Raw genomic sequence first — 15,318 nt, 5'->3', positions numbered from 1 at the left:
TATCTACAATCATCATTCATGGTTTGAAGGAAGGATATGAAGGACTTATCCAAGGCCGTATCATTTTAAGGAAAAAAACCTCACCTAATGAGATGGAGTAGATTCTCAAATACGAATATCAAAGGCAAGAACCCATGAAGAACATTGATAATGGCAGCTCTATGAGTAGCAAGAGGAAGACAAAGATTCAATACCCAAAGAGGAAGAGGAAATAACCAAATAAACCAGCCCAACCACAACAATAATTAGCTATATTAAGAAAGTAATCAGTTTTCATATGGAAGAGGATGTCATTTCTTTAGAGATAAAGAAAGAGGTAGAGACAAAGAGATTATCATGACTCAATTCAATGTCATTATTGTTCAAAATATTGACATTTTGAGAAGGATTGCAAAAAAAAGCAAGTCGATTGGAAGGGAAATTAGCTAGCTTTGTTGATGGAGAAGGTAGCTCTCAATACTTCTCTCAAGACAATTCTCTACTCTCTATTGAGGAGACTACACAAGCTAATAGATTTTAGAATCAAAGAAGAACCATGGTCAATTGATAGTGAGGCAAGCTTCCACATGACTTCTCATGCTAAATACTTCTCTAAATTGGATTCTACTCATAATGGTAATATCTATATTACAAATAGTACTCCTAATGCTATTGTCGGTAAAGGAGACGTACCTGTCTAACTCAATACAAGGCTGAAAAAGACACTTGGAGATGCTCTCTTGGTACCCTCATTGACCAAGAATCTGCTTTTAGTTGGAGCCATGACTGAAAAAGGCTTCAAAGTGGAGTTTGAAGGCCAGCAATGCTTCATTAAAGACACAAAGAATCACTACAAAGTAGTGGCTAAAGGAAAGAATCATGCGAAACTCTTCAAACCTGATGGATCACCTTCAACATTTGCAGCCATACAATATGAAAGAACAGTCCCTCTTTCTCCTACTGAATTATGGCAAAAAAGTTATGGATACTTGAACTTTAGAAGCACGGGTATGTTGATGTCTCAAGGTATGGTTTTGGGCATCCCATCACTACAAAGGATTAGCAAAGTTTGTAAAGCATATTGCATTGGCAATCAAGAACTAGATTCTCAAGAAGTACAAATAGATCAAAAGGAGTCAGTCCTTGACCTCATTCATACACATGTATGTGAATCAGCCCATACACCTTCAATAGGTAGACATACATACTATGTCAACTTTACTTATGATTTTTCCAAGTATACTTAGGTATTCTTCATTAAATCCAAGGCTGAAATATTTGACATCTTTGAGCACTTTCATATTACGGTTGAGACTTATGATAGGAAGAAGAATCAGACTATTTGGATTAAGCAATGGAGGAGAATTCTTATCCAAAGAACTCAACTAGTATCCCCTAAAGCATAGGATAAGAAGGTAGCTTACTTGCAGTTATACATCTCAGCAGAATAGTAATATAGAGAGGGAAAATAGGACCCTGTTTGAGGCAACTAGATGCATATTGAAAGACAAACAACTTGCAAACTACTATTAGGCTAAAGCAATCAATACGGCATGCTACTTGGTGAATAGGTTATCTACTAGTACTAAGAGGTATTACACTATATGACACCTTCTATAGGTCCAAACCTTAGGTATCTCATCTAAAAGAATTGGATGCTTAGCTCTTACTCAAATTCCTAATGAGAAAAGGAAGAAACTTGATGTGGCAAGTCTAGAAAGTGTGTGTTTGTTGGATATAGTGATGCAAGTAAATCTTACACGCTTTATGATCCAATGGAAAAGGAATATTTTGTATCAAGGGATGTAATATTTGATGAGAATGCAAATTGAAAATCAGCTCTTATGCACCTATAGCCAAGATGAGCTCCATAAGGTTATTTCTCGCTTTGGTTACTCTTGACAAGTGGAAGCTACAATAGATGGATGTAAACAATATCTTTCTCAAGGGACAACTTGAGAAAGAGGTCTACATGAAACTGTAAACAACCAAAAGGCTATGTTCCAGCAGTTGCAGTAGGTAAAGAGCATTTGTTATGCAAGCTAAAAAATAGCTTATATGGATTCAAGCAAGCTCCAAGAGCTTAGTATGGAAGAATAGATGACTATCTCAAATATGAAGAATTTTTATAAATATAATATTAACCATAATTTTTATTACAAGATTAAAGGGAATGATATTGTACTTGCTTTGCTTTATGTAGATGATCTAATTTTGACAGCAAGTAATGATGCTTTGGTGGAGGATGTAAAGTCCAAACTCTCCCGTTAGTTTGAAATAAAAGGCCTTGGATACTTGCATTATATTCTTGGTATTGAAATTTTCAAGATGAAGTTAGGAGATATCTTCATTTGTTAGCAGAAATATATTCAATCTATTCTTGAAAGATTTGGTATGGCTACCTCTGAAACTACCTCTATACCTATAAAATCAACGCTCAAGCTAACTAGGATGAAAATAGTGCTTATTGTGATGCTACTGCATATAGGCAACTCATTGGTTCCCTCATCTATTTGACTATTACAAGGCTTGATATTTGTTATGCAATCAATACAATTGCTTAGCTTATGCAAAGTCCAAGGATGTCTCATTGGATAGCAACTAAAAGAAGGAAGATAAAGAAAAAGAGCGAAGACATGCAAGTGGCCCCTAAAGATGGACCGGGGCAAAAAGAGCAACCATAAAAGAAAAGGCGTCTCAAAAACTCGAAAAATCTTTGTAAAAGAGCGCCAAGCTCCCTCCTGTGCCCATTGTAAAATATTAGACGGGTGTAGGCTAAAGGCACGGGGCTAAAAGAGGAAAATGGAAAAAAGACCTTGCCACAATGGCCGGTCATGTAAAAAAGGAGTGGGTGTCCATGGGATTTTAGGGTTTGTATATATAAAGTTCAAAAAGTGAATAAGAGATCATTCTTTGGTGTGTGGCAAAAGGAGTCTTCTTCCTCTTCTCTCCTTCTCACCTTCTTACTTGTGTGTACTCTTGAGAGAGGGAGTGTGAGAGTGTGAGGGAGTGAGTGTGTGTGAGAGTGAGGGATCAAGAGGGTGAAGCTCTTTACCATCTCCTCTTCTTCTTCTTCTCTTTCCTTCTCTCTTCGTGCGCGTGTGGCTATGGAGGATGGAGCTTGGAGGTGGAGGAAGCTTGAGGATGCTTGAGCTAGCATCTAGGATCGTGAAGCTACCGGTGTGTAGAAGAGAGGAGGCAACTCGTATCGGCACTAAGGTAAGCTCACGTGAGAGATAGCCATTAGAGCTCGCTTGGAACGCTTGAAACAATAAGCGGTCCGTGGGTCTTGGCGGTTGAGCGAAAGCTCCCACAGAACTATGTTAGAGGGTGGCATTGCCTGTAATGAAGCCCCATAGTGCGGAGTGGCTTGTGGGAAAGGATAGGTGACAATATTAAGAGGTGGGATGCCCACTAATGAGGCACCATGATGTGAAGTGGTAGGGAAGGGTGAATATGGAATAGAGAATGAGAATATGCTAAGAGTGGAGATAGAAGGTCCAACTCCCAGTGTGGTAGAGGCGGATGTGGAATGTAAGCCGAGGTTTTGCAATAAGAGTGATATGGCTTCAAGAGAAGAGGATGGGATGGGAGGGAGAGAAGAAGAGTAATAGACTTTCTCAAATGAAATAGAAGATGCAGGTATACCTAATGATGAATGTCTGCTTCTTGAGCCCCCTCTATTAAGATTTACATACATGTGACCATCTGGATCCTACACACCAAAAGGAAAAACAAGAGAGGGTTTTGATTCGAATGACTTAAAAGGGTTGTACAAACCTGATACTGTGCCTGACCCAGATGATGAAAATGGATAACCAATCGTCCCAAATGTCATATTGCCTCCATGATTAGAAAGGTGGCCAGCCTCACCAATTAGTCCGGAAGGAGTAGCAAAACTGGAAAAAGAGATGTCTTCTGGTCCAAACTTGTTGCGTAAGTGCTTCTCAAACTCCTCCTCTGTGAGGTTAATGAAATTCAAAATATCAAGCATGAGTGTAAGCATAGAGAGTGATGGTGAGGGTGAATGTGGAGTGTCATCTTCCTCGCTAAGTCCATAAGCCTCCTCAAGGCCTCCAGTGATGGAGAAGCCTGATAAGATATCATAGGGTCACGAGAACGTGTCTGTGACATGATAATTCTGTTACAAGTTGTATTGTGTGCCTCATGCAAAGACTAGCACTCCATAATTTCTGCAAGATACTCTTTATAAAAACACCGGCTCTGATACCATGTGAAAAAGACTGTGGAGTCACTGCTAGGGCTTGCATTGAGGAAACGCAATGTATGACCACGATTGAAGCACAAGGAGACAAACACAGACACACAAAGCAAAACTCAAACACAAACAGAAGAAGGGAGAGAAAGAATACAACTTTGAAGTGAATGAATGCTATAAATGAATGTAAGCGTGTATAGTATGCCCAAGGACAGTGCAGTGTATCAGAAAGTGATCTCCATCGGAGATAGATCCCAAGTCTATGACCACCAATCAAAGTGTAGAAAGAAGAGGATACTATAAACGCAAGTGTCAGCTGATGCTAAATACCTAAGCACAAGCAGAGGGACTGTGAAAGAGGGATGGTGACAGTCAAAGGCTGTAAATGCATCCAATGAGGAGCCACATAATGAAGAGAAGCTGCCCCCCCATGAAGAGAGCTTGTCGCAAGCTATGGAAGGCCGATGCAAAGCGGTGTATGCACTCGATAAGATGTAGCAGCTCCAAATGCAAGCAGAAGAGGGTCAAAAACTGTCGCCAATGCTGGTGGAGGAGCGCTAGATGTAGAGGAAGGTATGGCAATAGTTGGTGGGGCTAAACAACCACATGTGGGAGGGTTAATGGCTGAAATCTGCACACAAGGGTGAGAAACCTGCACAAAAAGGAATAAGAATGAATGGGGGCAGCCTATCTATTTATAGATGAGACTGGACCCTCCCAAATTAGGGTTTCCTTGAACTCTCTCCAATCGTGCCCCGTTTCAGGGTTTTCATTAAACTAAGCTTGTTTTGGGACCGTTTAAGTGGCTAATCAGCATGGAATACATTGCTTAGCTCAACAGGAGGTAGAACTTCCACTCTGCTAGTTGTAGACAACTCTCATATATAGCAGATCTCGGATGTATTCAGCATGCATCCAAGGTAATGTGCTAACAATATATCTACCATGTCATTACTCATATACTAGTCACTATGAGATATATACAGATGAGTATGAGTTTCAATGGGGCATTGAAACTATACTTTTGCATCAGCTTATGATCAGTTCAGCATGAATTTTGCCTCAATTTTGAGACAAAAATTTTGATGAGTTTCAGTTCAGTTTTTGAGCAATTGAGAACTGTTTATGGTCACTTTTGGATCAGTTTTGTATCATTTTTTGCATTGATTGCTAGTCAATTTTTGCAATGAGTTTGTGATCAATTTGGGGTCACATTTGCAGTAGTTTGTGATCAGTTCTCAGATCAACAACAAGTGATCAGTTTATGATTAGATTATACTAAGTTTTCAATGGTTTATAGCTGGTTCCATGTACAACAGCATGTTAGTAAATGCCATTGATAGTTTCAGCCCTGGTCAAAGGCTTTTCTAAGTCATAACAGTTGAGAAACATCAGTTATGGATGCATCCAATGGGTTTCTAGCAAGAGTTCTCAACTCATTTTCAGTTTTGTCTTATGTATATGCTAGTTAGAAGTTTTCTACAAGTTTGGGGCATGTAGCATGGTTGGACAACAATAGCCAATGTTGTGACTATGATGCCTCATGGAAATTCAATGCAGTATGCTTTTCCTTTGGCACAATGAAATATATTTGAGAATGATTGCAAGGATTTCAAGGGGGAGGTCTATCATGGGGACATGAAATTTTATGATGTTTTAATCTTGCTGATAATATTTGATTAAGTTATTAATCAAATGTGCAAGGTTGTTTTAGCACATGTGATGCACATGGCAGATATTCCATAATAGCATGCCAAGGACCCTAAGGATGTCGTGGGTGTCAAAGGCAAAAGTTATGATAAGTTATGCCGACTGGGTTTTGTTCATTAGTTGGAATCAGATTTGACCCTAGAACAGTTGTTTGGCTAATAAGTGTCAATGGTGACACTAGGAACTAGCATTAATTAATTATTTAATACCAGTCTAAGGGTCAACAAAGGTTGAGAACCACTCCAAGTTGCAAATGTCCTAGCCAATTTAATTATGGATGGACACAATTAATTTTGGGCAAGGTCCGAAGGGCTGAATTTAATTTTTAGAATTATTTAATTTTGAAACTTAACTAAATAGCTAGATAATGCTGGGAAACGGGTTTAGAAGCCTGCCACTTGGCAAAAATGCCCATGCAAGACTGAAAAATGTGTTCTAAGGCTGGAGAGAGAACTTTAGTTCATTCAGACTGAGGAAAAGATAGAGAAAAAGCTGTTGGTCTGATTTTCTTGTAGTGGAGGACCTTTTGAAGGCTAGAGCAGCAAGAACGAAGCCATCTCATACAAGCAACAGTAATTTTGGAATCTTCAAGAGCTAGCGACAGCTGATTGGGGCATGCGATAGCCGTTTGAGGCTTCTAGGCAAATGGAGATAACATTTAATGTTGTCTGGTACAAGAAGTAATAAAATTTCAAACCTTTCTCGCGTGAAAATCAGAAATCTCTCTCTTCTCTAGCATTCTCTCACCTTCTTCAACTCGTGCTCGGTCATTCTCAGGCTTCAGCATTTCTTAGCCTTTTGGATCAGATTTCAATCAAATTTGGTGGAGAATAGAGAGATCTCTGCTGTAACCCTAAATTTTTTAAGAAATAAGGGTAAAAAACCACCTCGGGACCCATGCCAATTGGTGAAGGCATCATACAACATTGAATTCAACACCTAGAACTTATGTAATTGTTAGGGAGTTCAGATGCTGACCCATTCATTATAAATTGGAGCAGCATTTGGCCAGTTAGCAATTCTATTTGTACAACTTATGGGTGAAAAATCAAGGGGCAATTGGCCCGAATTGATTGCTGATTGTTGCTACAACAAGGGGTTTTTGGAATAGCAAAGGAGATTATGAATCTAAGCTTGTACTCATTCCATTAGCAATCAAATTAAAGAAATACCGAAAGGGGTGCCAATTTTGGGACCAACAAGGTGTCCAATGTCCAAGATTATTAAGGTAATTTGTACATTTCAAGTTATGTTCATTTGTTGATTGCTATAATTAAATGCTTAATCAGGAAATTACCACCTTTTCCAAGAAGGAAAGCTGGTTTCAAGAACCTTTGATCTTATAAAGGAATTTATGAGCAAGACCCCCAAGCTCAAAGAGGCAAACTTTACCAAACCCTTTGAAATCTCAATTGATGTGTCAAACTATGGCATTTCACAAAGGTAGAAACCCATGCTCAAAGTGGCAAACTTTACTCGACCCTTTGAAATCTTAATCCTTTGAAGCTCTCACAGAGGCAGAAACCCATTGAAGCACTCACGCAAAAGAGATGCTAATTGTAATACACAACCTTAAGAAATGGAGGCATTATATTCAAGACAAATACACTATAGTTTTGACAGAAACATCTTACTAAAAAACTTCTGGTCCCAACCCAAGTTATCTGCAAACTAGGTGAGGTGGTTAGACTTTCTTGCAAAATTTGACATTGAAATTAGGCATAAACCAGGATCTACCCACAAGATAGTAAATGCCCTTAGTCGCAAAGTAGGTAACTTCCAAGAGTTGGTAAGAGAGGCACCAGAGATTACCAAGGAGATGCAAGAATTCATAATAGAAGTGAAAGCTGGAAAAATACCTCGTGGAATGTAGAAGGTAGAAGATGGCATCCTCTTTGTAGGCAAGAGACTATACATTTCAAACAATGTGGATCTAAAGAAGATTATCTTATATGAAGTGCATGACAAAAAGCTGGGTGGACACAAAGGGGAAAATAAAAATCTTAGAGGCCTTGATGAAATAGTTCTTTTGGCCAAACATGGAGGAGGAAGTCATTGATTACGTAAAAACTTGTCCAATTTGCCAACTAGTGAAGACCCCTCATTCTAAGCCCATAAGATTACTTCAATCAATGCCTATACCAAATCACCCATGGAATGTCATCAACATGGACTTCATTGTCGAACTCTTTGTATCCCATGGGTACACTATCATCTTCGTAGCGGTGGGCTACTTCTCAACCAAGCCACCACTCATTGCCAAGCAAGTAGCCCACCTTTTCTTTACCCATGAATTCAAGTTACATGGGCTACCCTTAGACATCATGTCAAATCGGGTTGGTAGATTCATGAGTGACATGTGGAAGGAACTCTTCAAGCCCTAACAAACCAATGGACGAATAGAAAGGGTGAATCGAGGAATAGAAGACTATCTAAGAAGCTACGCCCAAGTGGATCAAAAGGATTGGGCATTGTATCTTGATGTGCTTGAATTCCACTACAACAACTCAGTCTACAAAGCAGCAAGTTAAACCCCTTTCAAGTTAGCCATGGGGAAGAAGTCATCACTCCCTTGGCTCTTGCCTCAGGAACCATGCAAGATGCAGAAAATTTCCAAAGAAAATGGAAAGAAATAAATGCCACAACAAAGCATAGTCTAGAGAAGAGCAAAATCAGCATAATAGAACAAGCCAACAAAGAAGCAAAAGGAAATCCTCTTCACCAAAGGAGATATGGTCATTGTAAGCTCAAAGTACATATCATTATCCAAGAATATGAGCCCTAAGTTCAACCACCGTTACTATGGACCATATAGAATCACCAAAGTTGTCAATTAAGTCACCTACAAACTGGAACTGCTGGACAATATCTGTGTCCATAATGCATTTCATGCATACCTTCTACGCAAGTTTCACCCACATACCCAATGGGGGTGGCACATCCCACTACTTCATTTGAACAGCCCCTTCAAACTGGAGGCAATTCTTCAATGCCATGAACACAAGGGTTACCTCAAACACCTCAACAAGTAGAAAGAGCGCTCTCTCAAGGAAGCCAACTTCCACTTGGATCGCAAAAGTGGAGGCTTGCAGTGCAGCAACAAAGCCTTAGCCTCTTGGCTCAAGGAGAATCCTATTGATACTTCCAATGTATCTTGAGCCACTAGTTAGATTGTAATAGGACTGTAAAGTGTTGTATCTTCCATTACACTAGCTTGTGATAGGTTAGCAAAACGTTGTAATAAGTGCCTCAATGCGCAATAGCTTGAAAGGAGCTTCAAGCTCTTTTAGCAGGGGGTGAGTGTGAGGTCCCATCTCCCCCTTCCCCACTTTCGGGGCTTTGTGGCTATTCCTTGGCGTTGGAGCCAAATGCACCTGTATATAGACTAGTGGCATGTCTATGTTGTACATTTCTTTCTTTTGAAAAATTCAAGAGCACTTGTTCTCACATTTTGTGTATTCTTTTCTATGGTATGTTGAGTGGGTAAGGGAGAGTGAGTAAGCAAGTTGAGGGCAGGTGCATTAAACCATAAACCAGTAGGAGTTATAATTACCCGATTAAGAATACGGCCAGTCGGTGTTGCATCGAAAAAGGACATGGGTGCATGGAAGATAGAGTGTAGCATCTTCACGAAGAACGTTTGTGCTGTTTTGAGGGCAAGAGTTGAGAGGAGAAAAGCTCTTGTGCACACACAAAGACCACTGGCAGCTGCTAGCCCACCATAAACTAGCAAAACAAATCTACTGCTGAGCTTGGGATGCTCATTAAAGGACAGCGGGATAGCGCATGCCATCCAATAATTACTGAGAATCTGCAGTGCCTGGAAGAAGACCTGAGCCAGTAAGAGAAAAGGAACAAGGGCTCCTCTGTGCACTGCCATCACCAAGGACCAGTATACTGCCAGACCAACTCTTCCGGTTTCTCTTTCTTCTTCCTGTACTAACTGTCTAATTGATTTTGAAACCATGGTTTCACCATCTTTGTCCTGCATCAGACTGTTACCTTGCAGAGAGTTCTGTTCATGTTTCACAACTGTATCCATCCTTACACTGCTCTTATCATGCAGAGCAGAGCTACCAGTTACATCAATGGACTCCAAAGCTTTACTGTGAGCCCCAATCAATCTGTTAAAACTAGTGCCAGCCTGCAATAAATCATCGAATCTCCCCTGTTGGGCAAGCTTCCCATCTTCAAGCACCTGATAACAACAGATGACACCCAATTAAAGTTGTACCAGATAATCAGTCAAATGTGCACAATTTTAGTTCTAGTTCATCATGAAACTTGGAAAGGGTAAGCATGAGTACCAATATAAGATCAGCCATGGGCAAAAACTCCACTTGATGTGTCACATAAAGCACAGTCTTGGAGCCAAGAATCCCCAATATGCATTCCTAGAGGTCAAATCAAAATAGTTTAAAACATCACATAGACAGTATCTACCTTGTGATGTATTTCTGGAAGCAATGCAATTGTCCTCATACTTGGGTGTACAATATACTTGAAAAGTGGCATTACCTTGAATAAGTGTGAACCAGTATGGGCATCAACAGCACTAAAAGGATCATCAAGTAGATAAATATCGGCATCTTGATACAAAGCGCGAGCTAGCTGAATCCGTTGTTTCTGACCACCGCTCAAATTGATACCCCTCTCACCAATCTCTGTTTGGTCCCCATGTGGGAAAAGCTCAAGATCCTTCTCTAATGTACAGGCCTTCAACACTTGGTCGTACTTACCTCTATCCATGGGCTGTCCAAACAAGATGTTGTCCTGGATCGTCCCACTTTGGATCCATGCTGATTGAGCAACAAATGCTCTACTTCCAGACACCTTGACTGTGCCCAAGAGCTTCGGAATCTCCCCAAGTATACAGGATATAAAGCTTGATTTTCCAGATCCAACCAATCCACAAATTGCAACCCTCAAGCCCTTTTTGATTTCCAGCTGTGCTATAGTAATAGTGGGCTTTTCAGGAGAACCATCCCAACTGAACAATGCATTATGCATTTCAACAGCTAAATTCCCTTCATTCACCTGTAGCCACTCAACAGCATGCATATCCAGTTCTTGCTCTTGAAGAAAACTTTCTAATCTACGAAGAGAAACCCGCGTCTCTGTCAGCATTGCTACAAGATAAGGAGTCCCAAAGATCGGGTCCTGCAGAATTCTGAAAGTAGCCAATGCTGATAAAACCCTCCCTGATGTAAGAGGTACCCCAATCAGGACACATGTGCTAAATGTAATGACTGCAACTATCGCTGGTGTACACCAAAATATTGAAATGACAGCCGCATCTGTGTAGAAAAACCTACGAAGCCACCCACATTCCACTGCCCTCAAGTCCTCAAGCTTTTTCAAATACCTCAACTCCCATGCCTGCAGCTTAAGAATCCTCATGCTTCTCAAGACTTCTGAAGTGGCCCGCATCCTTGTATCCTTTGATTTCATAAGATTGTTTTGATACTTCTCTAGAATTGTAGTGAGGGGCACGCTTGCAAGCATGATCAGAATTGTAGCCACAAAAGCTGCAAAGGCTGCAATGCCTAGATTCTTGTAAAGTATAGTGAAAGCCAATGAAAACTGCAAAGGAAGCAACCACAGTTGATTAAGGAACCATGAGAAGCCACTTACACGCTGAACATCAACGCTTACATAGTTGATAATCTCGCCGATTGTATGATTAGAACGTGATTGGTTTGACAATTTTAATCCCTTCCTGTAAATCAAGGCGGATAGTGCCTCAGTTACATGCAATCCCAACTTCTGAGCATCAAAACGCCAATGTCTCTGAGCAAAAGTCTCCACAAACTTTGCCACACAAAACAAACTGGCCAAGACGTAGCCCTCATTGGCAAACCGCCTCCTCCCTCCTATGTACTCCACAAAATCATCAATAAGAAAAGGACCCGCATATGAGGCACATGTGCACAACCCAGCAAAGCATGCATTTGGTAATGCAGCTTTCCATAAAGATAGGAAAATGCACTTCACCAAACTCTTTGGTTCAATCCTGTCCCAGTTCATTTTGAAACGTTCAAGCACAAAAGAAGCTTGATCCATCTGTGCAAGCTGAGGTATGTCATCAAGTTCAAGGGGCTTCCTATATCCAACTGCCATCAAAGAGTCCAGCCAAGAGAATGTGAACTGGCTGAAAAATCCTGCATTAGCATAAGAAGTTTTCTTGTTCCCTGTCTTTGGAGATGCTGCATCATCACAGCAAACATTTAAGAGTGGCTCCTGCAAGCTATGTAGTGCAATCACATGGAGGCCTGTCCGACCAGAAATAGCAACAATGCACAAAAATGTGTAGAGAGGTAGAGCCACCATCTCAACCCGAGTATCAAGTTCCATCATCCCATGTCCTTCTGCTTCTGTGTATTTTGAGAAGAGACATAGAACAGATAGCAAGAATGATATAACCCACCATAAACGCAAGAGAGTGGAAAATTTGGCTCTTCTTTCTGCCTTTGCCTTCATGACAGCAGTGAGCATGATGAGCCATGCAATGGCTTGAACAAAACCAGCTGAAAGAAATGAAGCAACACGGTTCCATCCTTTCTCCAATCCAGAGTGTATACCCCAGATAACAACAACAGAGTGTGCCAAGCAAAGAAGAGCGCAGGCACCACAACTAAGTGTGTAGAGAGGTGCAACAGAAACACTACCACCAGTATGCTCGGTGGCTGACGTCCATCCTAATCTGGAGCCTTTTGAAATCCTGACTTGTTTCTTCCAAACTGTAATTAGGAATATTAGAAACAGGAAAATGAGGTGAATTGCTAACACCACAACATACTGGACACGGAGGACAAGTTGCCAGAAGTTGTGGAGAGACAGGATGCCTTTGTAGCAACTGTAGTCTGTACAACTTGTAGAAGGGTGGTAAGCAGCCGAAGCTTGTGGCACTGCAAACAACAAAACAGAACTCAGTCCCGTTTCCAGGAAAATTTTGATGTAGCATGGACAATGTGATGTATCCAAGAAAAAAGAACCCCCGTCCTTCCACCACACGAACACATGATTCAGTACCGTTCAAATAGCTAACATCAGCAATGAAAAATCTAAAAGCAAAAAGACAGGCTTTTGTGAGCTGCTGCCTTACATGCTTATATTCAGTTAGCTGCGGAAGCAACTTATACTCTAGGAAGTCTATCAGATGGGGCAACTTGAACTTGATACTGCATTTGAATAGTGGCTTTGCAAGTAATTCTTAGAATATAGTGGTATCTGTAACACACCCTTAAGTGCTTGACAAAGCATTTGACTCTCAGGATTCCAAAGAAAGTACAGGGAGACAAACTACTCACTTGCGTATTGACTGCTCCGGCAATGCAGCAATTGCTTCAAAGGTCAGAACAAGAAAATATGCAGGCCCGTCCGGCTCACAATATCAAAACAAATGCACTTTGCCAATGCTATGGAAGAATTGGAGAGGAGGCAGCACAGTCTAGAACTGCAGGAAAATATTCGCCCAAAAAACTTGGGCAAAAGATAGCAACCTATACGCAATCCAAGATTGTGCAACGATACAAGGATGTCCAGGTAGTGGGATGCAGATGGGATTGCTTCTGTGTTTTAGTTGGATATAGCCCAGCTGTGCTCCTCTCTCAGGTAGTGCGGTGTTGTCTGATTGGACTGAAATTGGCCTTACTTTTCTGCAATGGGTCTGTTAGTAGTTTGAATTCCTTTAAGTCGATGGTGTTTGTTGGTTGATCTCTGTCTAAACTTACAAATGTTTCGCACAAGCGGTTGCGTGCTGCGCAAGTCTTCTCTCCCGAGACCAAAAGAAGAAAAGTTGAACTGACCGAGACTCGAAGCATTGCAAGAAGAACAATTCGTAGGCCTGATTTCGCATATTGCTAGCGGGAGAATAGAGACATCGCTGATCCCGATTGTGTGTATTCTTTGGAAAGCCCTCCCCTCTCTCTGTACACTTGTCCAAAGCCAGGCTTGCGAGTCACGTAATCTTCCTTGGGAGTTGCTCCCATGAGGTCAGTTCACACGAGCGATATGGATCATGCCCAATTAGTTGCCTGTGTCCCAATTAGTTAGAAAACCAATTTCAAATTGGGTGGACACATCCTATGCACTTGGGAGGGTGTATTCACTTGGATGGTGGGACCATCATGCTGCTTGAAACAAACTACGCACTTGACAAAGTGTCTGACCAAATTCATACTCTGATCGAAGACTTTTATTTCCGAAATAGATGACGACCGAATTTGGCAAGTATGGCACCTGAACGCATTCTTGGGAATAGCTCACAAGAACAGTCTATGGTTTCAAAACAAACAGTTGTCATCCTCATGAGAAATGCCCCCTAGCATATGTTTTCACTGGGATTCCAAGTTTTCCAACCTAATCACACACACACATAGGCCGGCCGGGGGGAGGAGGAGGAGAAGAAGAAGACACATCAAAGGAGTATATGACATATATCCATGTACATACGTACATGTTATTAGCTACATAGGATACACACACATCCTAACTAGTAATGTATTGATATATTTATGTAATCAGTAATATTAATATGATTAATTTGTTAATATTAAGATTGACTATTAATATAGCTATTCATATCAATGCATTGATATTAATCACAACAATATATTGACAACTGTAAATATATGCTAAAAACCAAGTAAATTAATAAATTACTAATATCACCAACTATATTATTGCATGGTCTTTTGTGATTGCTTTTTTCCACATTAGTCTCTCTCTCTCTCTATATATGGATCTTAAAATCACAAAATAATGATTTTCATGTGATCAACACAATTTATTATCTTTCCATGGTTATTGTTAGAGAGATTTCACCCTCTCTTCTAGGCTATCTTAATTTTCTCATTTGTTTTACATTTTCTATGTGCATTGTGGTGACTCTGTATATGTTATGCTAATGTGACAATGCTTCATTATAGTATCCAACCTTGACATGAGTGAGGGTGATCCTACATTCCAAGTGGTTTCTCTTGGCTCATGGAAATTCAAAGTTACTTAAGGCATAATTCAATAAGCTCTCTCGTTACCCTTTAGTTAGGATAGTCTTCAAGCTCATGTATAGGAGCATTGTAGGTTAGTGAACACAAAGACCAAGAATTGTGGATTTTGGAAGAGACTTTAGAGGATGGCCATTTTGTTTGGGTAGATGTTAAATTTGATAGAGCATCTGCTACCACAATTTGTGTAGGGCTCTCCTCTTGGTGCTTGATTTCAGCAGAGCTTCCATGGCACTTGCACCTTCTCTTCTCCTCTTGGAACTTGATTTCAGCAAAGCTTCCGCAGCACTTGCACATTCTCTTCTCCTCTTGGATGCATGCAAAGTGATGCTTCCTTCACCTCTCCCACAGCCAAGGAGAGCCTCCTCTTTTATAGGCTTTAAAGAGCTTCTTTTCTTGGAG

At 40.6% G+C, this 15,318-nt stretch overlaps 1 protein-coding gene across 2 annotated transcripts in view; it reads right to left on the bottom strand.

The window, feature by feature from the left end:
* LOC148013042 (putative ABC transporter C family member 15) overlaps positions 1-13,783 on the bottom strand; it is a 39,156-nt gene extending 25,373 nt beyond the window's left edge. The window contains exons 1-4 of one of the 2 annotated variants that reach the window (XM_087667631.1): positions 13,219-13,783; positions 10,427-12,816; positions 10,216-10,302; positions 9,462-10,106 (exon numbers count right to left, since the gene is read on the bottom strand). In XM_087667631.1, coding sequence (XP_087523757.1) covers positions 9,462-10,106; positions 10,216-10,302; positions 10,427-12,816; position 13,219 — 3,123 coding nt within the window. In that variant the 5' untranslated portion in view covers positions 13,220-13,783. The remainder of the gene's footprint in view (positions 1-9,461; positions 10,107-10,215; positions 10,303-10,426; positions 12,817-13,218) is intronic. The other variant, XM_087667630.1, reaches the window with a different exon arrangement.
* Positions 13,784-15,318: the final 1,535 nt, after the last annotated feature.

The sequence above is a fragment of the Lygodium microphyllum genome, chromosome 26 (genome assembly GCF_053477565.2).
Source record: "Lygodium microphyllum isolate KBCC chromosome 26, Lygodium_microphyllum_v1.1.10, whole genome shotgun sequence".
Classification (NCBI taxonomy): Eukaryota; Viridiplantae; Streptophyta; class Polypodiopsida; order Schizaeales; family Lygodiaceae; genus Lygodium; species Lygodium microphyllum.
Note: the sequence above shows the minus strand (reverse complement) of the source record. Positions and strands in the feature narration are given on the sequence as shown.